Source organism: Elephantulus edwardii, unplaced genomic scaffold (genome assembly GCF_000299155.1).
Source record: "Elephantulus edwardii isolate Elephantulus edwardi_28Jun2011 unplaced genomic scaffold, EleEdw1.0 scaffold00187, whole genome shotgun sequence".
In the NCBI taxonomy this organism is placed as follows: Eukaryota; Metazoa; Chordata; class Mammalia; order Macroscelidea; family Macroscelididae; genus Elephantulus; species Elephantulus edwardii.
Genome location: NW_006399937.1, coordinates 3,713,298 through 3,736,594, shown reverse-complemented (window position 1 = coordinate 3,736,594; position 23,297 = coordinate 3,713,298). Strand labels below are relative to the sequence as shown.

At 36.5% G+C, this 23,297-nt stretch overlaps 1 protein-coding gene across 1 annotated transcript in view; it reads left to right on the top strand.

Moving 5' to 3' along the window:
• Positions 1-23,297, top strand: part of UNC5D (unc-5 homolog D (C. elegans)) — a gene marked incomplete at its 5' end in the record, with an annotated part of 423,355 nt that overhangs the window by 393,669 nt on the left and 6,389 nt on the right. The window contains one exon of the mRNA XM_006896652.1: positions 4,003-4,181. Within this exon, the coding sequence (XP_006896714.1) occupies positions 4,003-4,181 (179 nt within the window). The remainder of the gene's footprint in view (positions 1-4,002; positions 4,182-23,297) is intronic.

Genomic DNA, 23,297 nt, shown 5'->3' with positions numbered 1-23,297 from the left:
GTAACTGTGTGTGTGTGTGTGTGTGTGTGTGTGTGTGTGTGTGTGTGTTGGCCTAGAAAAAGTAACTGTTCTAGCAAACTTCAAGAATAGAATAGATTTCCTACAGGTCAATATACTTGTAAATGGATTGCATCTCTAATTAAGGTCTTTGCAAACTCAGAATTGTCTAACTGCTTGCAAAGATATGTCTGATGATAAATTAAGTAAAAAAGTGGCCTCTTTGCCTTAAAATTGTTTGGGTGATTTTTTTTTCCCCTCCTTCTTGTTATAGTTTGCTTTTTATGTGTATGGTATATGATTAAATAAAAAATGAAAATGATGATAAATCTGAAAATGGAAATTACTTAAAGAAGAGACAATAAATTCTTTAGTTGGGTCTATCAATTAATTACTTAGGTATAAAAATTCAATCACTAGAGTTCCTAAAATATCATGACTTAAGGACTTAAAAATACACTGTAGTTAGATAGCTTGCATCAACAACAGCAATAATATAGAAGAAAAACTTTTAATCTTCCGGGAGATATAATGAAAAGTTTATTTTTACCTGTTTCTTTTTTAAATTAATTTCCCTGCAAAAAAGAAAGACATGCTTAAGTATGTAGGCTCAGAAGTTCCACAGTGTATCTTTGCTTTCATAGGATATCTTAGCACCATGGGTTCATAAATTAATGATCAAATCATAAGAGGCATTAAGTCTTCACTTTGTATATCTGTTATCATATCGTCAGACTGATTTTTAAGCATCTATATCAATGCAGTGGCCATCTTCATTAGAGGCAATCTTTTTTATATTTCTTACCACATTCATCCTGTTTGTGACTGTAACATAAATTCTTTTATAAATTAATTTTAATGAACATTTACAGAGATTTTGGGTTTCCATTCATTCATTGTTCTTTTATAAATAAACATCGCCATTAATTTCACCTTCATACATAAGAAGTCAGTGGTCCAGGTAATCTATCCAGGCTATTCTTTTGAATGATCATTATTATGTCAGGCTAAAAATATATTCAATCCCCTTTAATTGAGTCCAACTAAATTTTACATTGATCATTGCCAGTTAATATTCTATGAAGCAAGATGGCCGGTCTAAAACCAGTAAACTGAAACAAAACAAGTTTGCTATTAACAAAGAGAAAAAAGGAATCTCTAAGAAATTTATTTCAACATTTCTTGTTAATGTAGTATCATAAAACACTTTTCCCCCCCTCATGTAAGCCACTTAAATGGGAACTTTGCATGTTACAATTTTCCCTGCAAGCAATTTTCTTATCTTCCAAAAGTGGTGGAAGTTGGGAACAATTTGTCTGTTAGAGAATAGACAGAATACTTGGAATCTCTCATTGATTTATGCCATGCTAAGTTAACCAGGTAGCAGCCTCTTATCTCTGATGTGCAGAGCATGACAATCTACAGTACCTTTGCATATTTAATTTAAACAATCAGAAAATGTGATGTATCTACAGCATTCTCATTACTCAACCCGGATGTCTTTTAGAATGCATCATAAATGTTACATAAAGTCTTCCTTATGTATAGAAATAATTTAAATTTGGATATTTTATGAGTGAAATACATGTTTACATTAAATTGTAGTAAATGGGGGAAAAAGTCTTTTTGACTCAGACTCACATAAAAATTGTTTTCATTTTCAAATAAGACCATGTTGCCCATCTCCCTCCCTTCCCCCCCCCCAAGACACATTAAATGGCCACGCGTTGTCATCAGGAAAGGTAGGGTTTAGTTGACAATTCAAAGGTGCCAGCTGTAAACTGTGAGGCTTCAGTGTGAACACTCTGTTTTCTGTTTGATTCTCAAGTCCCCTTTGTTCTGGGTAACAGCCTTGGCTATTAGCAAGGACAGAATTCTTCCTCCTCCTTCTGCTCTAGCATGCATACATCTGCCCACACATACATACACACACATTTTGAAGATACTTTCAAGTAAAAAAAAAAAATACAAGGAAGCTATTCTAACTTGATTTACATTTTTAGCACCTACAAGAAATTTTACAAACTATGATAAAAAAAATAAGGTATCTTATAACTTATTTTATGTACTAACAATCCCGAATTGGTTTGTTTTTTATGTTCATCCAATATATGAAAGCAGAATTTTCCATCCTGCCTACAGTAACTACATTTCCAACCACTTTTCGCATATCCTTGGAGCCTCGAGCACATGCATCCTCCATGAAGTCATTTCTACTTTTAAGTTCTTTGAATATAAAGCTTATATTACTCTAAGAGTGTATCTCTTATGATCATACTTTGCAGATTTCTTTAAATCTGTTCTGAAGCAGGGTAGTGTAGTGGAAAGAATAAATATCAGAATATCTGAATTCTAGTTTCAGCTATGTCACATACAGAAGACTTTACAAATCATTAATAAAACCATTTCCTTAATTACCAAATTTTGGAAAGATGCATCAAGTCTAATGATTTATTGCTGTGTGACCCCGGGATGCTACTTGAAAAGGCACACCATGATTAGGGTGCTTGCATTTAAAGGTCAGAAAAATTATCAAGGCATAGATCGCTTACAGGAAATAGTTCAGGAAGTCTATGTGTTCGCTGAAGCAAGATAGAATTCTAGACCATGACGTCTAACAAACATATCAAGTTCACCAACCCTATTTCAAACATGGTGCTTAAGTTTCTCTTAAGTTACATTTTTACTGCTGCTTAACAATTGACCACAAATGTAGCCGCTAAAATCAACAATTGTGACTTAACTTTATTATCTCACATTTCTACTGAGCAGAGCTTTAGATGCAGCACGGTTAGATTATCTAGTCAGGATCTCATAAGACTGAACAGGTTGTATTGACCAAGATGCTGGTCTCATCTTGGGCTGAGATGTCTTTCCCAGGATTCTGGAAGAATTCATTTCCTTGTGGTCATGGTATTGTTATCCCATATTTTTTGCTATCTATCAACTAGGGGTCACCCTCAACTCCTTGAGGCTACTTTCATATCAGAACCACTTAGCGTTCTTCATAGGAAACTGGCATCAAGGTTTTGTTCTCTTTCCAGCCAATATTTCCTCCTGATAAGAACTCTCTCTGGTTTATTTAAAATCATCATCTGTATAAGTTAACCCACACAAGACCATCTTTATTTTTGTCAACTCAGAGCCAAGTTACTAAATACTGCGCATTTTTCTGTTCCTGTCACTTATCATGGCCATGAAAATGAATTCTCTTTAAAACTTTAGAGTCTTGTTATAGTACATAATTTTGACCAGCAACCTTTGCTGCTCTAATCTGACCAACTTCTATGGAATTCTGTGCTGAATATAATGTTTTAGTTGCTGTGCTGTAGTGAAATGGCCAAACCTTATTAGTAAGGTCTAAACTAGAAACACGTAAAAGCCATGCAGTCTAAAAAAGTATGCTAGCTGTTATCTTTGTCTCCTGGCTTTTTCAACTTTATTAAAATAGTTTCATTCTGAAACAAGAAGAAAATGCAAAATATAGAAATGTAAAACTTTATAACTTGGACAAAACAAAACAAAAATATCTTTCAGATATCCACTATGCAGGCTTTCATGGTTCACCTGCCATGTAGTTCTCCATCAGACTCGTTTGATCAAGTTCATTCATCCTTGGTTACTTCTGACTAGGAGAGAGCCATTCTTACACTGAACTTAAACCTGCCATTCTATCATTCAGTATATTTTCATACTGATTTTTAGCTATCTCTGAGAGTCAAACAAGACAAATCCATGCCTCTCCTTAACTAAAACAGCTCTTTGTATATTGGGAGCTGGTGACTGTTACCTCCCTGAGTGGTTGTAAATCTCTTGTACATGGTTAATTAAGATATTAGAAAAGTGCTTCAATATTTTAGAAAGAAGAGGTGCTTTGTCAATGTATTTTATAGAATATATCAAACAAGCAAGCCTTTTGCACCTATGTGCTAACAGTGTTTTTTAATTATGTATCAGTAATGTCTTTAGTTGGATCTAATCATACTTTCATTGTTTTGTTTATAGAGTGAAAGAGAAACCATCACTTTCTTTGCACAAGAGGACAGCACTTTCCCTGCACAGACTGGCCCCAAAGCCTTCAAAATCCCCTACTCCATCAGACAGCGAATTTGTGCTACATTTGATACTCCAAATGCCAAAGGCAAAGACTGGCAGATGTTAGCACAGAAAAACAGCATCAACAGGTAACTTGGCAAATGCTGAGAGAAAAGGAAAAAGTACCAAGAGGTTTGGAAAAGAAGTAAAGTAGGTTGGGTGTAATAATTTAGTTTCTGGGCCACGGTGTTTATTATGGGGTCCGTCCTATGGTCACATTTTATCTGTGGCCTGACTAAATACATGGGAGAAAAGCAAATGTGACACCGTACACAAGAGGTATTTCCTGACACCTCTTTCTCCTTTGATGGCATCATGGAAGAGTCTAACCTTGTCCCATCTCAAACTGACCAGAGAGCAGATAGTTTTAACATACTGCTATTGAGTCAGTTTCAACTCATAGCGACCCTTGGGTTTAAGAGGCTGTGAATTTTAACACTTGCCAACTGCCCTGTTTATTCCCAAGGAGAAGCTGGTGGATTTGAACTGCTAATCTTTTTATTAGTAACCTGCTACATTATACCACTGTGCGTCATAAAAAAGCCAATCACTCATGCTCCCTCCATACTATAAATAATCTTAGCATTATTTATCCTTACATATGAATATGTTTCATCTTGCAAAAGTGAGTCCTTACCTTTATGTAAACAAGGAACTTTGAGGATGATGACTATCAGGTCTGAAGACAAAGGTCATAAATTAAATAAAAGCGTGCCTCTTGCAGTTATGTATCATGGAATTTGAACAGACACATAAGTGACCCTCCACTGGGTTTTCAGTCAAGCACATGAGAGGAGTTTGCCCATCTTTCTCCCACAGAGTCGCTGTTGGATTCAAACCATGTGCCTTTGGGTTGGCAACACAACTCTTTACAACTAAGCCTAGTCACCACTAATGATTATGCTGCTAAAAGTGACACACTACCCAGTATTTTGCTAATGATATAGTTAATTTGAGAGTAAAGTAGAGATATTCATAGCGAGATTTACTATTAAACATGAGAAAAAAATCAGAAGATAATGGATGGAGCAAGCAGATTTGTCCTCAGCCTGAGGCAGCAGGGAGAAAGCAATGACTAATAAAATCTCTCCGTGGCCATTCTTCCCCTCCCTACTCCCCATAATGACTTGAAAAGAGAAATAGTGTTGTCAGACCATTTTATTTTCCTTCCTTTGGTATGATTTTCTTTCTTTCTTCCATTTGCAGCAAAGCCTTATTTTCTTACTATTTGGCTTGCTCTGTCAATTCCATTTTTGTTCTTTATTTCCACAGACATTCCACAGACACCCTACCTGACTCTTTCTTCTTTGAAAGGGAGGGTAGATGTCTGCCAAGAAAGGATAAAGTATTGCTTCTTGTTTCATAAAGGAACAAGAATGGAAGAGGGAAGGGCCAAGTAGAAAGCAGTCAGCCTTAAAGAGAAAAGTCAAGAGAGGCGGCACAGCAGCACGAGAATATGAAATGTACAGAGACAGACAGGCCCAAAAAGAATACATTCTTGAGACAGCATAAACTGGAAATGGAATAATACAAAAATGTATGAGTATACAGAGAAAAAAAATAGGTTAAATAATTCCCAAAATTTTGACAACAAACAAGATGTCTTCTTTCTTGCCCACCAATACCATGATAATGCCAAGTGTGCTTTTGGATCAACCTGGGGACAAAAATGAAAAACCAACCCAGAGAATATAATTGGGTCAAAAAAGAGCCTCGAGCAGGGACTCAGAAGATTGCCCAGCAGCTCTGGCTCTCTTCCAAAATCACTGACCAGACCTTTGTTTTTGTTTGTTTTCTCTTCAGTGTAAGTCAAAGAATTTGAACTATATTAACTCTATTCACTTCTGAAAAAAAAAATTCAGACTCTTTAGTTACTGTATCATTCAGGGGGGAACCCCCAAAATAAAACATCAACACAACCCTGCTATTGTCATTAATTTATTGAATATGTGTTCCTACATGTTCCTGCCTCCTGACTTACTCTACAATGTAAAAGCAGGAAAAATATGCCTGCCAACTTGGAAGATTGAATTTAACAGGTTTGTGTCTGGGAAATAATGAACAATAAATGACTACACAGAAATAACTGTCCCTATTGTTTGAGATTAATTATTCTTGAGCACATAGAATGTCTCTTTGTGTTTTCCTCAAATGCCTCATCTTCAGTAAAACTTCAATTTCCTTGAGATATAAAAATAAGATGACCTATCTTGCAAATTATTTCTAACATATGGTCCAGGGTATGATCTAGTCTCATTAAATGTTAAACTAAATTCATTGTTGTCAAGTAAATTATGATTATAGGGGAAAGTGGAACTACCTTATAGGGTTTTTATAAATGTAATCTTTATTGGGGAACCTTAGTGGAGCAGTGATGAAAATGCTTGGCTAGTACCCATGGTGGACAGTGTTGGCTGGAGTTTCCCGACTAAATCAAGCCTAGAAGCAGGAGCGGCATCCACTTCCGAAATGGCTTGCCTCTGGAAACTATGTACCAACAGTGCTCAGGCTGTTCGTTCATAGGGTCGCTACGAGTCATCTATCTACAACTCAAAGGCATTAAACAGCAACAACAGCTAATGAAAAAATCAACAGTTGGAAACCACAGAGATTTACAGCTCTTGAAACCCTATAAGTCAGTTTTACTCTTTCTTGTAGGATTACTATGAGTCAGAAACTTGATGGCAGTTGGTAATCTTTATATTGTGAGGTAACTTATTTGATGTGAACCACAGATCTTTCAGTTAACAGACAAGAGCTTGACCCTTACACACCTCCTTTAAAATTCATAAATAATAAGCTAAAATATAATAAGAATATATTATATAAGAATATATAAATAAAATAATATATAATTTATTATATAATAAATGTTATAAATAATATATAATTATACAATAAGAATATAATATAGAATATAATAAGTTGTGCTGGAGAAGAGCACTGAACATACCATGGGCCACAAAGAAAACAAATAGGCCTCTCTTGGAGAGAGTGAAACTAAGTTTCCCCTTGGACTAGGACTATCTCACATACTTTGGGCACAAGGCCAGAAGAAACAGGTCCTTAGAGAAAGACATGATGCTTAGAAGGGTGGAGGGACAACGCAGGGGAGGAAGACCTCAGATGAGATGATTGATACAATGACTGGGGCTATGGGGTGAGTATGTCAAAGTCAGTGAGACTGATTTAGTACAGAGCAGGCTTCAGAGCTTTTGCACATAAGGTTGCTCTGCATTACAGGTAACTTGACAGCACATAACAAGAAACAACATATGCAATCTGTTGTTGTTGATTTCCATCTAGTCAACCATGACTCATAGTGATCCTATGAACAAAATACCTGAACCCTTCTATAACTATCATCATTTATCTACTCCTGCATTTATATCTATTTACTTAAGATATCTCGAACTTCATTGAATGAGTGGGATTTCCAGCTCTATGCTCCAAAAGTGATAAAACTGTTTAGCAGGAAAGAAAAGTGATAAAACTGTTTAGCAGGAAAGATTTAAAGCAAGAGACAGTAAGTTTTCTCTATAAAGAACCAGATAGTGATTAGATAGGCATTTGCCAGGCTACTGTTCTGTGAGTACTCAGCAACTTTCCAACTATGTCACTGTAATGAGAGAGCAGCCATAGACAAAAATGTAACAAATGGATATAGATTTGTTCCAGTGAAGTTTAAAAGACATTCACTGGCCCAACTCTGTTTATAATTCATAGTTTACTAGTTCCCAATTTAAATGAACCTACCCTCCTGGAGAAGGAGCCCTTGAAGTCAAGCACTCAGCTTGTAATGGAAAGATTGGTGATAGGAAAATACCTGGACCACAGAAAAAAATGTTTGGCAATCTACTTCCAAAATAATCACGCAAAAATACTCTGTTGGGAAATTCCATTGTGTCACATGGAGCCACTAGTTGCAGTTTACTCTCAGCACACAACAACAGCCCTCATACAGGAGAGCTTCTATAGGAATCAATGGATTCCATCAAAGTAATGCCTGCAATGGAGTTAGCTCACAAAACTCTCCACATCCAAGACTCTACAAGATGTAAGCTGGATGCTTTATTGTCTCCTTTTTCTCCCTCTTCTTCTCCTCCTCCTGTTGATGGTGTTTTGGCAGAAATGTCTCAGAAATATTTGGAAAGGCAGGACAACAGAAATACTATTTAAAACCAACTTGTGAGTCAATTCTCATTACAACTTGATTATAACTTATCAAGTCGTTTGCATGTTGTCACTATTTTAAAAAGAATGCATGTTATGTCAAGTTGGTGAAGTTTGATCTTTGGTAAAAGGGAACAGTCCACATCCACATTATAAATTCAATTCCCATAAATTGAGACACGATCTCCATGCTTCCACACTTACTACTGCTAATTCTAACACCAACTGCCTTGCTCCACTGTAGTTGTTGTTGTTAGGTGTCATCAAACTGAGTATGACTTTCAGTGACCCTATGAACAATAAATCTGAGCCCTGTCCTATCCTGTGCCACCCTCAAAATTTCTGATGCATTTGAGCCCATTGCCATAGTTCCTGTGTCAATACACCTAGTCTAGATTCTGCCTCTTTTTCGCCATGCCTCCACCTTTGCAAGTATGACGTCCCTATCCAATGAATAGCTTCTCCTAACAACATGCTTAAATTATGTGAGGTGAGGTTTAATCATTTTTGCCTCCAAAGATTACTTTGGTCACACCTTCTTCAAGATATATCTGTTTGTTCTTTTGGTAGACCACCAGATACTCCCTACTCTTCTCCAACACCACTATCCAAAAGTAAAATTATTCTTCTGTGAAGGCCCTCTATGAGGTGCATTGATTCAGGGACTGGGATAATTGGGATGGGAGTGTCAGAGACAGTGCAATTGGCACAGGACAGAGTGGAGTTTACGGCTGTTGTACATAGGGTCGCTATGAGTCGCAGGCGACTCGACAGCACATAACAACAACAACAACATCCTTATTAACTCTCCAGCTCTCAGTAGAATAATAAGTGATTGAAAACACCATGCCTGAATAAATCCTCCCTTAGTTCTCAAACTAACATCATTTTTCTTCAAAACTTTAGAGAGGTCCCTGACTACAGACTTTTCAAGTGCAATACTTCTCCTGATCTCCTCAATGCTGGTACCAAATGTATTGATTTTGAATCAAAGTTAGATGAAGTTATTAATAGTTTCAATTTCTTCTCCATCTATCCTGATGTTGCCTTCAGGGCCAGTGATGAGAATTTTTGTTTTAGTGATGTTGAGATGCAAACCATACTCAAGGCTAATCTTTGAATTTCTGCAGCAAGCTCTTCAAGTCCTCCTCACTTTCAACAACCAAGGTTGTGTCATCTGCATTATGAAGGTTATTGATGACCCTTCCGCCAATCCTGATGCCACATTCTTCTTCATAAAGTCCAACTTTTCAATTTTTTTTAGTATACAGATTGAATAGATATGGAGAAAAGATAAATCCCTGACACACACCTTTCCTAATTTTAAAACATACTGTGTTCTCTTGCTCTATTTTTACAATAGCTTCTTTGTCTAGGTATAGGTTTTACAAGAGTACAATTAGGTGTTCTGGTATTCCCATTCTTCTCAAGGTTAAGCTTAATTTGTTATGATTCACCCAGTCAAATGCCTTTGCATAGCCAATAAAGCACAAGGAGACATTCTTCTGGTATCCTTTGCTTTCAGCCATGATCCATCTAATATCAACAATGATATCGCTAGTGTCACGACCTCTTCAAAATCAAGCTAGAAAGTCTGTTCTCTAAGGCAGTTCTCTATGTACAATTGTAGTTTGTTTTGAATGATTTTGAACAGAATTTTATTTGTGTATGATATTAATGATATTATTTAATAATTTCCACATTCTGTTAGGTCACCTTTCTTGGGAATGGGAGCAAATATGAATCTCTTCCAGTCATTCTTCAAACTTCCTTGCATAGATTGTTAAGCACATCCAGGGCTGCATCTTACATTTGAAACATGTCAACTGGTATTTAGTTGATTCTTGGGACTTTATTTATTTATTTTTTTTATTTTGCAAATGCCTTCAGTTCAGCTTGAACTTCATTCATTACCATTACCTCTTGAACATACTGTAGTTCCTGAAATATTGTATGATCCGTTGTTGTTGTTGATGATAATGATGATTGCTGTCAAGTGAAGTGTGACTCATAACAACCCTATGAACAAAAGACCTGAAGCCTTTCTATAACTATTGTCGTTTCTCAAATTTCATAGTTTTTAGAAGCATGTTGTTTAGGAAGTGGATACCACTCCTGCTTTCAAACCTGTCATAAACTAGGAGCTCCACCAAATACTATCCACCATAGGTAACTACTATGGTATTTGACACCTCAGTGGCACAAGTTTCAGCATCACAGCAACCCCAAGTTACCTTAGCAAATTGATAGAAAAGTGCTGTACCACTTAGAAGAATGTGCCACCAAAATATAATAACAACTGACTTTTAAATACAAAGGTCCTCCCTGAGGCCTTGTTGACTCTAAACAAGAGGTTTAAATAAAAAAACAACCAATATAATATGTTGTTGTTGTTGTTATGTGCCCTTGAGTCACCTGCCTGTCATAGTGACCTTATCTACAGCAGCTCTGAACCCTTCCCTATCCTGAGCCAGTCTCGCTAATTCAGACACACCAACCCCTTTGACCCAGTTACCATAGCAATCCATCTCAAAGATGGTTTTCCTTTCCTGTGCTGTCCCTCCACCCTTCCCAGAATGATGTCCTTTTCCAAAGACAGGTCTTTCCTGGCCCCGTGCCTAAAGTATGTGAGACAGAGTTTCAAAATTCTATCTTACAAGGAGAGACTTGGTTTTACCCTCTCCAAGACAGACCCATTTATTTTCTTGGTAGTTCATGATATGTTCAAGACTCTTCTCCATCACCACAACTCAAAGGAGTAGATGCTTCTTCTGTCATTCTTAGTCATTGTCCAGCTCTCTGAAGCATAACGGATAAGTGAAATGACCATGGCCTGGATTAGGCACACCTTTGTCTCTAGACTGACACTGTTGCTTTTCAGCACTCTGGAGATATCCATGACATCACATTTTCCCAATGCAATTGATCCTTAGATTTCCTGACTGTGGATGTTAAGAGTGTTAATTGGGGAGCCAAGCAAGGTATAATTGTTAACAACCTCAATCTCTTCTACATCTATCATGGTGCTGCCAGTTGGCTCAGTGGTGACATTCTTTGTCCTGTTAATGTTGAGTTTCAATCCATATTGAAGACTATAGTCCTAGACCTTCTGCATAAAGTGCTTCAGATCTTCTTCAATTTCAGCAAGCAAGGTTGTACCATCTGCATACTGTAGGTTGTTGATGAGTTTTCCCCCAATCTTGATGCCACATTCCTCCTCATGCAATTCTGCTTCCCATATAATCTGTTCTGCATAAATATTGAAAAGGTATGGCGACAAGGTGCATCCCTGATGCACTCCTTTCCTGACTTTTAACCATGCATTGCTTCCTTGCTCTGTTCTGACAACTGCTTTCTGGTCCCAATATCTGTTTCACAGAAGCACAATAAAGTCTTCTGGGATTCCCATTTTCCTCAAGGTTAATCACAATTTGTTGTGATCCACACAGTCAAATGCCTTTGCATAGTCAATGAAACACAGGTAGACATTTTTCTGATACTCTTTGCTTTCTACCAAGATCCATCTGACACCAGCAATAATGTCTCTGGTATCACAACCTCTTCTAAACCCAGCTTGTATTTCCGGTAGTTCTCTGTCAATGTACTGTTCCAGTCATTTCTGGATCATCTTCATCAGGATTTTGCTAGTATGTGATATTAGTGATTTTGTTCAAGAATTTCCATAGTCTATTGGCTTACTGGGTCTAAAATCTATTGCAGTAGCTACATAGACCTCACAGAACCATACTAAAGATTATGAGGTTTATAGGAGAGGTTAACAGGCTATGATACAATTAGGCAGCAGGATTCCGTTTCTCAGTCAGAAGAGCTTCCCATGTATGTTCATGGGCCTTTTAGCCTTGAGACTTTATACCAGTGTTATAAAGCTTTTTTAGTCCTGCCAATTATGGCATCTCCACTTAAGCCCTCCAGTAAGCTTGGATGAAGCCATCTGGGGCATCAGATCCAAGTCAGCTCTGTCTTATATCAGTCTCTAGTTCTCCGCTACAGCTGCTGATTCTTTCATGTAGATCTCAGTCTGACTGGCACAGGAATCTCTGCCCCTGAAGAATATGTGCTACATTCTCTGCTTCTTCTTCTTCATAGTTGTTCTTAAGATTTCAGTCGTATGCTGCTAAATTGGCTTAATTTTAAGCCACTTGCATGGAGGAAAACTAACTAGTATTGTCACAGGTCACCTACCACATGGTTTGCACAGTGTGAGTTAAAGCTAATAAGCTAGAAAATCCATGTTGCCTAGACCACAATTACTGTACCGAAATTTTTTCTTCTTATGCATCCAGTACTGGTGGTCTCATAAGAGATCTACACTGCAAACTAAAAAAAAAAGCCATTTAAATCCACCAGCTGCTCAAAGAGAGAAAGATGGGACATCCTTTCTCTTGTGATTTATTGCCTCTAAAAACACACTGGCAGGTAAACGATATTCAATTCTGACTCAATAGCATATAACAACAACATGAATGGAAAGAAAAATGTCCTACAAAACTGACAGATTTTCATGTCACTCATCATAACTTTGCAAAGCACTGATGTTTTTTTCTCTTATACTTCAAACATGCTAAATATGTGTTAAAAGGTACAAATCTGAATATATCACCATTTCAATATTATTAGATAAGAAAGCTATTCCATAGGTTTGGTTTTTGTCATATCTGGCAGCATGACAAAATAACTCACTAAACATACAGACTTTTCTACAGAGAAGTCACCTATCTTGATTTTGTGATACATTTTTTCTTTCCCCCTTTAAATTTTCCAAAGTATTAAACAGTAAGGTAAGGCCTACAAACTATGGGGGGTGGGGAGGGAATGTTTTCAAGGCAGTAGAGGGAAACAGTGGCCTTTATTTACCTTGAAAATAGCTCTCTTACCCTCCTTTTGATAAATGCAAATGCCATTAATGATAATCTGCAAGCTTATACTTACATTTAGAAGGGAAAGAAAAGGCAGACAATATGAAGAATATGAGAATGTGATAAATGTCAGTGGAATATGCTTAGAAGGCTGGCACCACAGCCTGCATACGAGAAGGTGTCCTTGCAACTTGTCTGGCATATGGATCACACCAAGTGAGCTACATAACCTAGCAAAGAATGTCACAGTTAACAGTTGTAATTATAGATTCTGTGAACAAGTTTGGCTATTACTCAGATTCTATATTTGCTGCCATCCTAAGCTGAGATTGCACATTTGTCCTGTTCATTCAGCTTCAATAATTCTCTGTGTTAGTGTTCTTGGCTACTGGTGATTGGTAGGTGGGTGTGAATGAGAACTAAGGAAATAAGCATGTAGTTGTGGGTGGTAGGGAGCATTGATAAAGACTAAACACAATTAAAAACTATTAAAAGCTAACTGCATCAGTAAGATATGTTTCCCCACATGTAACTATATATGGTATTTTTTTGTTTCATGATATTTCTTTATTTTCCTTTTTAAGTAAACAGCCCCCAGTTAGCACTATCAGCTTAGAAGAAATTCAGTCACTATTTCTGAATGACATGGAATGACCATCAATTTTGTAGAATAACACACTTCACTCTAAAAACTTGGCTCCTAAAGAATAGAAATTGTATGAACAAGCCTCAAAGGATTTTGCAAGTTGGCTTTAAAAACCAAACAAAATAGGCTATTTGGATTCTGTATGTAGACCTTCTGACTTTTTCCTGTGGACTTACACAGTGGCTCAAATGTTACCATTAGATTAATTCCTTAAGTTGTCATGATTTTCATATTCTGGAACTCTTTGTGAATACATAGCTAGCTTGACCAAGTTACTATGGAAACAGATACCAAATAAAATGCATCAAATCTGAGAGGGTGGTAGAGTGGAAGCAGCCAATATAAAGGAAAGAATTCCCAGAATGGAAAGTTAGGATAAATTGCATCCTAACAGCTTTTCCCCACATCTCCCTAATATACTTGAAATGTGTCAGGCATACCAGGTAAACATGTTTCTTTTTGGTCATCTGGTAAAATTAGTACAAGCATATTTCAAATGTTAATGTTAATAAGTGGAAGTATACAAATCATAGGCAAATTCTTCAAACTCATGGCTAATACTTAATGTTATAATAACTTGTTTTTCCACCAAACCTTTTAAAAAGCTCACTAATGAGAAGCATAACATTCTTGCGTTGAGGTCATATTCTTCCATTACTTCTGTCCACCCTCTTAATTGGATGCAAAGCAACAGTGAAATGGCCAGAGGGCAGTGCAAAAGGGCAAAAGAAGGTCTAAAAGTGGTTTATTAATCTTTAATAGCAAAACTGTTAAGAATTTACTAGAAGAGAAAGAATTTTAGTATTAACTTTCTCTGGAAGGGAAGGAAGGAGAGAGAAGAAAACCAAGGAAGAGAAAGAGTTTATCATATATATAGAAAGTCTGTTTCTCAGGTGACCACTGAGGGTGGTGCCTTCCAAACATTGTGACTAAACATTCTTATTCCTCTACTTCAGATATATTATGACTTTAGTTCAGCTAGGAAATTAGAAAACACATTCAAACCTTTAAACAATAAAAGTTGGATGTCATTTCCAAAGAACTATATTTTTTTACTCTTCTAAGGAAAAAAAATATATATACACACACACACAGAGAGGGAAATAGAATTGCATAGGTTCTTGTACTGAAGCTCAAATCAGATTTTCTGCTTTTGACCCCTGGGATTTGTGAAAGTTCTGAAATTTGAACAGCCCTTATAGTGAAGCCAAAAGGCCCTAGCACAGCAAAGTAGTCAGTGGCTAGGCCTCTTTCCAGGGAAGTCAATGACTCATGAAACAGTCAATTAATGTGAAGCTGGAAACATACAGACTAGGGGAAAATTTTACTATGAGCAAGTTGTATGCTGTTCATAAGTGACAGATGTCCATCCTGAAGGCCCTATGGAAAGCAGGAGTGGTATCTTCTTCCTAAACAACATGCCTCTGGAAACTCTCTGAACTTTGATAAATGTCAGTAGTTGCAGAGGGGCTTCAGGCCTTTTGTTCATAGAGTCGCTATGGGTCGTACTTGACTTGAAGGCAATCAACAACAACAACAACAACAAGAGAAACAAATGGGAGTTCTGGTGGCCTAGTGGCAGGAAGCTGTGCTGAAATCCTGAAGGCACGTGGTTTGAGCCTACCAGCAATCTCACCCCGTGCAATTAACTGCCTCTGAACCTGCCAGAGGGTCAGCTTTTGGTCGGTTCTTACTCCACAGTACACAACAACAACAAGAGAAGCATAGTCATATTCCCACTGTGAATGTCACAAACTGGTATTCCACTATTTTTTTTTTTATGTAAGTTGGTCTTACATTGGTATTAGAATAAATGGTTTCTTACTTTAAAGCTAATTTTCAAGAAAGATGGACATGCCAAAGCCTCATTACAGCCTAAATAATCTCTGTCAGAAATGCTGTCTCAAGTAGTACAGAAAAAATGGAAAATGTCAGAATATCTAAATATAACATCTTAATCTGAAAGCTCTGGGGACATAGTCCATAGGGACCTTGTTGCTAACTAACCCAGAGGCAGCACCTCTGGTGGTTTGAATCCACCAGCAGCCCCACTGGAGAGAGACAATCTTCTTTCAGACAATTTATGTTGTTGTTGTTGTTAAGTGCCATGATTCTATGAATAATGGATCTGAACCCTGCCTAATCCTGAGCCATCCTCATCAGCTCTTTCATCCTGCAGTTCACTATTACAATCATTGTGTCAATCCCTCTCCTTCAGGGTCTTCCCATCCAACTTTCCCAGCATGCCCTTTGCCAAGAAGTAGCTTCTCTAACAACATGCCCACAGTAGAGGAGATGAAGTCAGACAGGCTACAACTTTTTTGCTTCAATATATATTTATTTGTCATATTTATTATGTCCAAGACGTATTTATTTGTCCTTTTGGCAGTCCATAGGATATTCATCACTCTTCTCCAATATCACAACTAAAAGGCATCAATTTTTAGCTTCCTGCAAACCTACTGAAGAATCAGTTATAATCTGGCTCTGGTTCAATAGCAATGAGTTTGTTTTCTTGGTGGTTTCTTTGGTGGTTTAGTGGTTTTTTAAATAACTTGAAAAAAGTGAAATTATGAGAAAAATTTCACTTTATTAAGTATTCTTTGTTGTAGTTGTTGGGAAGCATTGAGTCAGAAACATGAGTTGGGAGCTGGCTTAGTAACAGCTAACAACAACCTCACAAATAATTTTAAAAGTCATATTTCATCTTAAAAGAATACTTAAGGGCCTTTTGTGGCTTAGGGGCAAGAAGTTGCATTGCAATCTGAAAGGCACACGGTTCAAATCTCACCAGCTACTCTGAGGATGAAGGATGGGCTATCTCCTCTTGTGAGATTAACTGACTCTGAAAACCCACCAGAGTGAAATTATGAGAATAATTTCACCTTACTTATTAAGAATTCATTTTTTGTTGTTGTTGTTATATACCATTGACTCAGAACTGACCTATAGCCAACCCTCTGGTGGGTTTTCAACTCATGATGACCCCACCCACAACATACTAGGCTCAGTAGGAATCTCATTGGTTGCTTTTCAGAGACAGAACACTAGGTATATTTTATTAGTCAACTTCTGAAAGCTCTGCTGAAGCATCTTCTACATTATAGCAACAAACTGCAAACAGGAGAGTAGCAGCCATGCTTGAAGTTCATTGGTCAGGAAACCCAGGTCCTCAAATCACGGATACACTCCTTTGTTGAAATACACGTTAAATAGTTTACAGTATGAGAGGTAAAAGTTTTCACTACTCCCTCATCAAAATGAGTATTGAGATAGATAAATGATGGTCCAGGCATCTGAAAGCTGAGCCTATCTGTTGTCAACTGTCAGAGCAACTGGTTCAGTTCAATTCCATTATCTCGTCCTCAGATCTAACAGAAGAGAAAAAAAAATAACTAAGAAGGTAATGTAATAGTCAAATTAATTGTACTTAGATGCTCCATGCACCACTGTGAGGGTGAGGAAGAGAGGAACTTGGTGTGTTTTCAATTGCCCGCATTCTTTTCTTTTCACATCCCTGTACCACAATCTTTGACTTGAAGATACAGATGGAAATTTACAAAGGTTGTATCATGTTGTGTGTCTCTTGCTAATTCATCAGAAAATGAAACTCTTACTTCTCTATTCTGAAGGCTGTTGAGCTCTTTGTTGAGTACTCAGTGAGATTGAAATTTGAGGATGAAAACACGATGAATGGTCCAAATTCTTTATGGGGTTCTTTACTGCTATACAGTGTAAATTATTTCCTCTTCTATTTGCATTTAAAGCATCATATAGAGGGATGATTTTGGTCACAGAAGAGGCTTTTGTTAAATGAGACAATTAGGATGATAGTAAATATATTAATATTTTTTCATTATGACCAGGTTTTAATTCCCTATTCGATACTATACAGTAGGATTAGGCACTGTTCTTATAATGATGTTTTCCAACTTATTTTAAGCAGCTTAATTTACTTTTATATTGCGGAACTGTTGAGAAGAAGTATATTTTAACATATTCCTTAATTATTAAAAAGAAAATAAAATTTAAAACAATCTGAGTTAGATGTAAATTCTAACAGCTTCTAAATATGAAAAATAAAATACCACTATCTTGTCCCAATTGCCTTGAAAGTGTTGGCTACAAGCCCACACTTCTGAATAAAATTATTGCATGTATCCACTATGAAGTTGCTTCTATTCTGTTAGTTGCAGACCCGACATGCTTCCTCCTTTTTCCTTTCTCCTGTCAGAGCTTCATAAGCACACTTTACTAAAAATCTGATATTATTTGGTTTCTTCTCTATAATTGAATCAGATGTAGAGTCAGAAATGTATGAAATGTTGCATTTAGTCACTAAATATTTTTGCAAGTAGAATAAAATAAAAATGAAAATATAGTATCTACATTTTCTAATGCTTATTATATAACAGAAAGTGGCTAAAATATCATTTAATATTTTGAAGAAATATGTGACTGAGAAATGTAAAATTTTCACAAATTTCAGTGCTCACTATACTAACAAAAAATTAAAAAGAGAAGCCATATTATTCCTCCTCTTATTTCTTTTAGTATGAAAGTCATTCTCATCATTTGATTCATCCTCACAATATCTTTACTATTTTTTAAAATGAAATTCCTTCTCATGAAAGCAGGAAGACTTTACAGTTTACATGTTAGCTCTATCAGCCTCCACTCCTCCATAGTATGGCTCTAAGTAACTAAAAGAAAAGCTTTCTTTTATGAATTTCAGATTGAAAAGGGATAATTTATAGGGCATATGCAGTATGACAGTCCTTAGGTACTAAGGAAAAGAACACTGAGCTAAGTGGACTTCAGTTTGTGAAAAGTGTCCTTGGTAGTCTCCCAGTGCATTTCCCCTGGGCAAAAACAGAGATTCCGAAGTGTGGCTTCTTTTCTGATTATCTAATCTTTGCTAACTGATTGAAGATTTAGATGCAACACAATGGGTAAAGTGTTCTGCTACTAACTAGGAGATTGGTAGTTTGAAGAAAACCAGCTGCTGCTCTGACAGAAAGATGCACCAGTCTGTTTCTTTCTTAGAAAAGTATAGCCTTGGAAAATGTATGAGGAAGTTCAAGAGTCAGAATCAAAGCTAAAGCTTTTTCCACTTATTCTCTAATACATTTACATTTGAATATTGCAGAGATTCTTGAAGTCCTACAGGCTTTCAAAGTACTAAGAACATGCTGTTATCTTTCAATTCTGATTGAATGGTCATCTACCTACCTATTAATGAAATTGGCTCTATGGTACAATGCTTTGTAAAGAGCGTAAGTAGAATACCTTTATCATGGTTTCTCAGTTTTTCACTACTCTTTGTACTGAACAAGAAAGCTGAAATCATAAAAACTAGTTTCAAAAATCCTCAACTCTAACCTAAGTTCTCTTATTAAATTTAGCACAGTTATTAATTTGAAGGTGGACTTGAAAACTGGTATTCTGTTAAAATACCAGCTTGGACTCAGTCTGGTGGCCTAGTGTCAGGAAGCTGTACTGTAATCCTGAAGACACTCAGTTCAAGGCCACTATCTACTTCACAATGGAAGGATGGACAATCTCCTCCTGAGAGATAAACTAACTGCCTCTGAAAACCCACCTCAGGGTCAGCTATGGTTGGGTTCTGACTCTACCTTACACAGCAACAACATGCTCTATTATATGCTGACCTGGTTGTACTGGTAAATTTACTCATGTAAAGACAAATGTATGAGTGGCAAGTGACTCAATGGCACATAACAACAACAACAAAGACAAATGTTTCTAGTTCTGCCTGGATTCCACAGGAAGCATGAGATTCTAATTGGAGCCATTAGAATAGAAATAGAAAAGTCTCAGAAAGATGAAAATAATAATGATAATACAACAAATCCTTTGGAAACTCAGGTGTATAGAAAATATTTAGACTCAACAAAATATAAATTTATTAATCTACTACTGCTTTATGAAGTTACATAGATAAATGTATTCAACTGTCCTTCTATACACTTTTTTTTAAATTTAGTTTGTTTATTTTTCATTTCAATGAACATCTACAGAGATTTTGGGATTCCATTCATTCATTGTTGCACCCTTCTCCCCGCACAAACCCCTTCCCCCTCCCCCCCATTTGCTCCTCTCCTTGAAAAGCAAAAGAAAAACTCCCTCATCTATACACTTTTAGCTACTGGCTTGTATGTTTTTCTTACATTTTATCAATCCTCTTTCAGTGAATGTTCTAGACAACAAAGATAAAGTCATTGAGTCAACAGTACTTGGGGCAAATAAATATCCACTAAGACACAGAATGATGATTCTAAAGTAAATTTTCTAATCTTATATATCTCATAGTCTTTTTTACATAGTATACCATCATGGGGGGAGAACCCCCCAAAAAAGCCCACCTTATTTTTCCCAAATGATCACATATCAATATCAGAATTTGCAAAGAGTATGATAAAGTATTATGGAAAGTTCAATGCTTTAATTTTACAAGTAGCAATTAAAAACACTTAAGTAATCATCAAGTTCTGGTCACTCTTCTGTAAAGAGTAGTGCTACCAACTCAAAGAAAAATGGTTCAAATCAATGGGCAATCTCCTCACATGGGGTTTATTGCCTTTAAAACACACTGGGGGGTGGGTCACCTATGAGTCAGTTGTAACTCAAAGGTAACAATAACAACAAAAAGATGTACACAGTAAATATCTGGTTTTTAAAAGCATTTTTTTTCCTATGATAAAAGAAGAAAAGGGAATATTTACTTTGAGGAACCCAATGAATATTCAGAAAGATTGTTTTTGTTAATGCTTTGGTTTCATTTCCAAAGAAGTCAAAAAGAGTTGGGAAATTACCTTAAATCATCTGTTGCAATGCATTCCATTCTGTACTAGTAACAACTTGGCTTGAATTGTGTGTACCTTTCCCTGATGATGCCCACATTCGCTGACATTATTAGGAAGAGAAGTAGATCAAATAAAGTTTCTGTTAGCAGACTGCTTCAAGGCCAAAGGTATGGAGGTAAATCAGGGGCATAGCTAATAAAATTTGTAGTTCCCAAAAGGCATTGCTGGGGGAAAAATGTCCAAATTATAGAAAAATCATAATATATTTACCTGTCTTTGAAGAACAACATACTACATTAAGATTTGAGGTCTTTATATATATATTCTCCTGTAGAAATAAGAACTCAAATAGGATGTCTGATAATGAGATTGCAAGCCAATAGTATTATTTTCAGTCAGACTGACAGGCTCCTACAGCTATCCATGGTAATTGAGATTTGTGTGTGTTACGATGAATGTGTGTGTGTAAATTCAAATAATAAACTTAATAATTCCTCTAGAGAGCATATTTTATTGGCCACAATATGTTGAGAGACCTATGCCAAGTGCGAGTTTTATGTCTGCCTCTGTTGGTCATCTAATTTCCTTTAGCCCTGGGTGCCTACTCTATAAACCAGAGCATTAGCAGGACTTTTCCAAACCAGGTTGCTGTCAGGAGACATTTCTTCCTCTGAAACTCTTCCTCTAGTTAGCTGTACTTAAAACAGCCTTCTAGTCTTTATAGATTTATAATTCATGGATTCATGAATATTTTGGATATTCTCTTGGGGCAAAGATACAGCATAACTTTCAAAGCATATATATTTTTTTAACTCTTTTAAAGGTTTTCCTCCCCTTTTTTATCATATTTATATACCCAGATATCCCTGGCATATCCTAACATATCCATAATCCCCAAACATTTACTGAAGTTAAATCTCTCAGAATGCTAAAAGTTAAGATCTGTAGATTGGGCATTTGGTAAATTGGCCTGGTTAGGCACATACTTTTCAAAGCAATTCAAAGCTGAAAATTCAACCTCATCTTCACTCAAATAGTTCCTAGCTATGAGAATCCAGTTTGGATTAAAAATCAGTGTCCTACAGGCCAAATCTGGTCCACCACCTGCTTTTCTAAAACCTGTGAGATTTTGATTTTTTTAAATGGGGTGGGGGGGAGTGTTTAAAATGGAAAGTAGTAAGCAACATATCCTGACACATGAAAATTGTATAACATTAACATTTCTGAGGGTGTAAAGTTTTATTAAAGCACAGTGATGCTCATCGATCTATGTATTGCCTTTGATTGCATTTGTGCTACAGTACAGTTGAGACAGAAATAAGTATGTGTCTCCAAAATAAATAAAAATATGCATTGATTCTCAACCATTAGGGTTTAATAACATTTAACCTTTTAAGTTAAAAGGAGTTGAAAGGAACATAAGACACCAGTCACTGCAATGGGACACATTGTAGTTCGAGATTAAATGCAAAATGAAATTCTTTAGTAAAATTATGGAAAAGTTAGCAATATTTTTTGTTGTGGGTGCTACTTTTATTTTGTGAAGGAACAATGAATATCACAATTATTTATATTAAAAATTAAGGTGTGTTCATGGCTATTATTCTCATAATAAACTTTGAAAGAGACTTTTGCAAAGACAACCTAGAGTCTTCTCCTGCCCAATATCTCAATTTGCTCTTTTACTTCAATTGTGCTCTGTAAAATATTGGTTTACTTTTAGTCCTGGAAATATAACAGTTTTTCCTACACACATCTCCATATGGCCAGGAAAGTATGATATAGTCAACACCATTCTTAAAAAAGAATTAAGGTCATTACAACATGCAAGGTGTGCATTGACATTTTTATTTGTGTAGGTATAAGTGATCATATTTAATTTAAGAAAGGACAGTAAGAAAGATCGAGGAGAATAAAAAAAAAAAAGAAAGAAGACAGGATAAAAAGGAGCGAGGATGGATGGGGAAAGAGCAGAGAAAGGAAAGAAAGGGAGGGAGGAAGAAAAGGAAAAGGAACAAAAGGACAAAAGGGACCAGAAAGGAAATGTGAAAGAGGTGGAGAAAAGGAGAGGGGAGAAAAAAAGAAATAATTAGAAAATCCATTCAATGCTAATGTTTCTCTCTATAGATTCATACGAACTGGAAAGTATAGACATTCATTCTGACGGTTATCGTATTTGACAACTGATTGTCTTTAAACAGTCTTTTTTAATAGAAACTTAATCACTCAGAATTGCTATTTACATGTGTGCATGTGTTTGGATTGTAAATGGTAATTTTAATTTTTATAAAACATTTCCCTTAGGTCAGAGTTTAGAGTTTCCCATTAAATAACCTCATGCACAAATTATCCCAATTTCCACCCTGTTGTTGTGTACTGTCCAGTCAGAACGAACCCATAGCTGACTCTCCCACAGGTTTTCATTAGGCAGTAAATCGTACAGGGAGGAGGTTGTCCAGCCTCCTGCAGAGCAGCTGGTGGTTTTGATTTTTTAGGATTGCAGCTTCTAACTGCTAGGCCACCAGAGCTCCACCCTACTTTCTCTTTTTATCTGCCCCCCTCCATTTCTGTGCCCCATTGCTACACCCTCTCCTCATCTCCTGCCTTCCAACTTTCATCCCCATCCCTACCTGTCCCACCTTCTCATCTTTGCTTTTGGGCAAATGTTACTCATTTTGTACG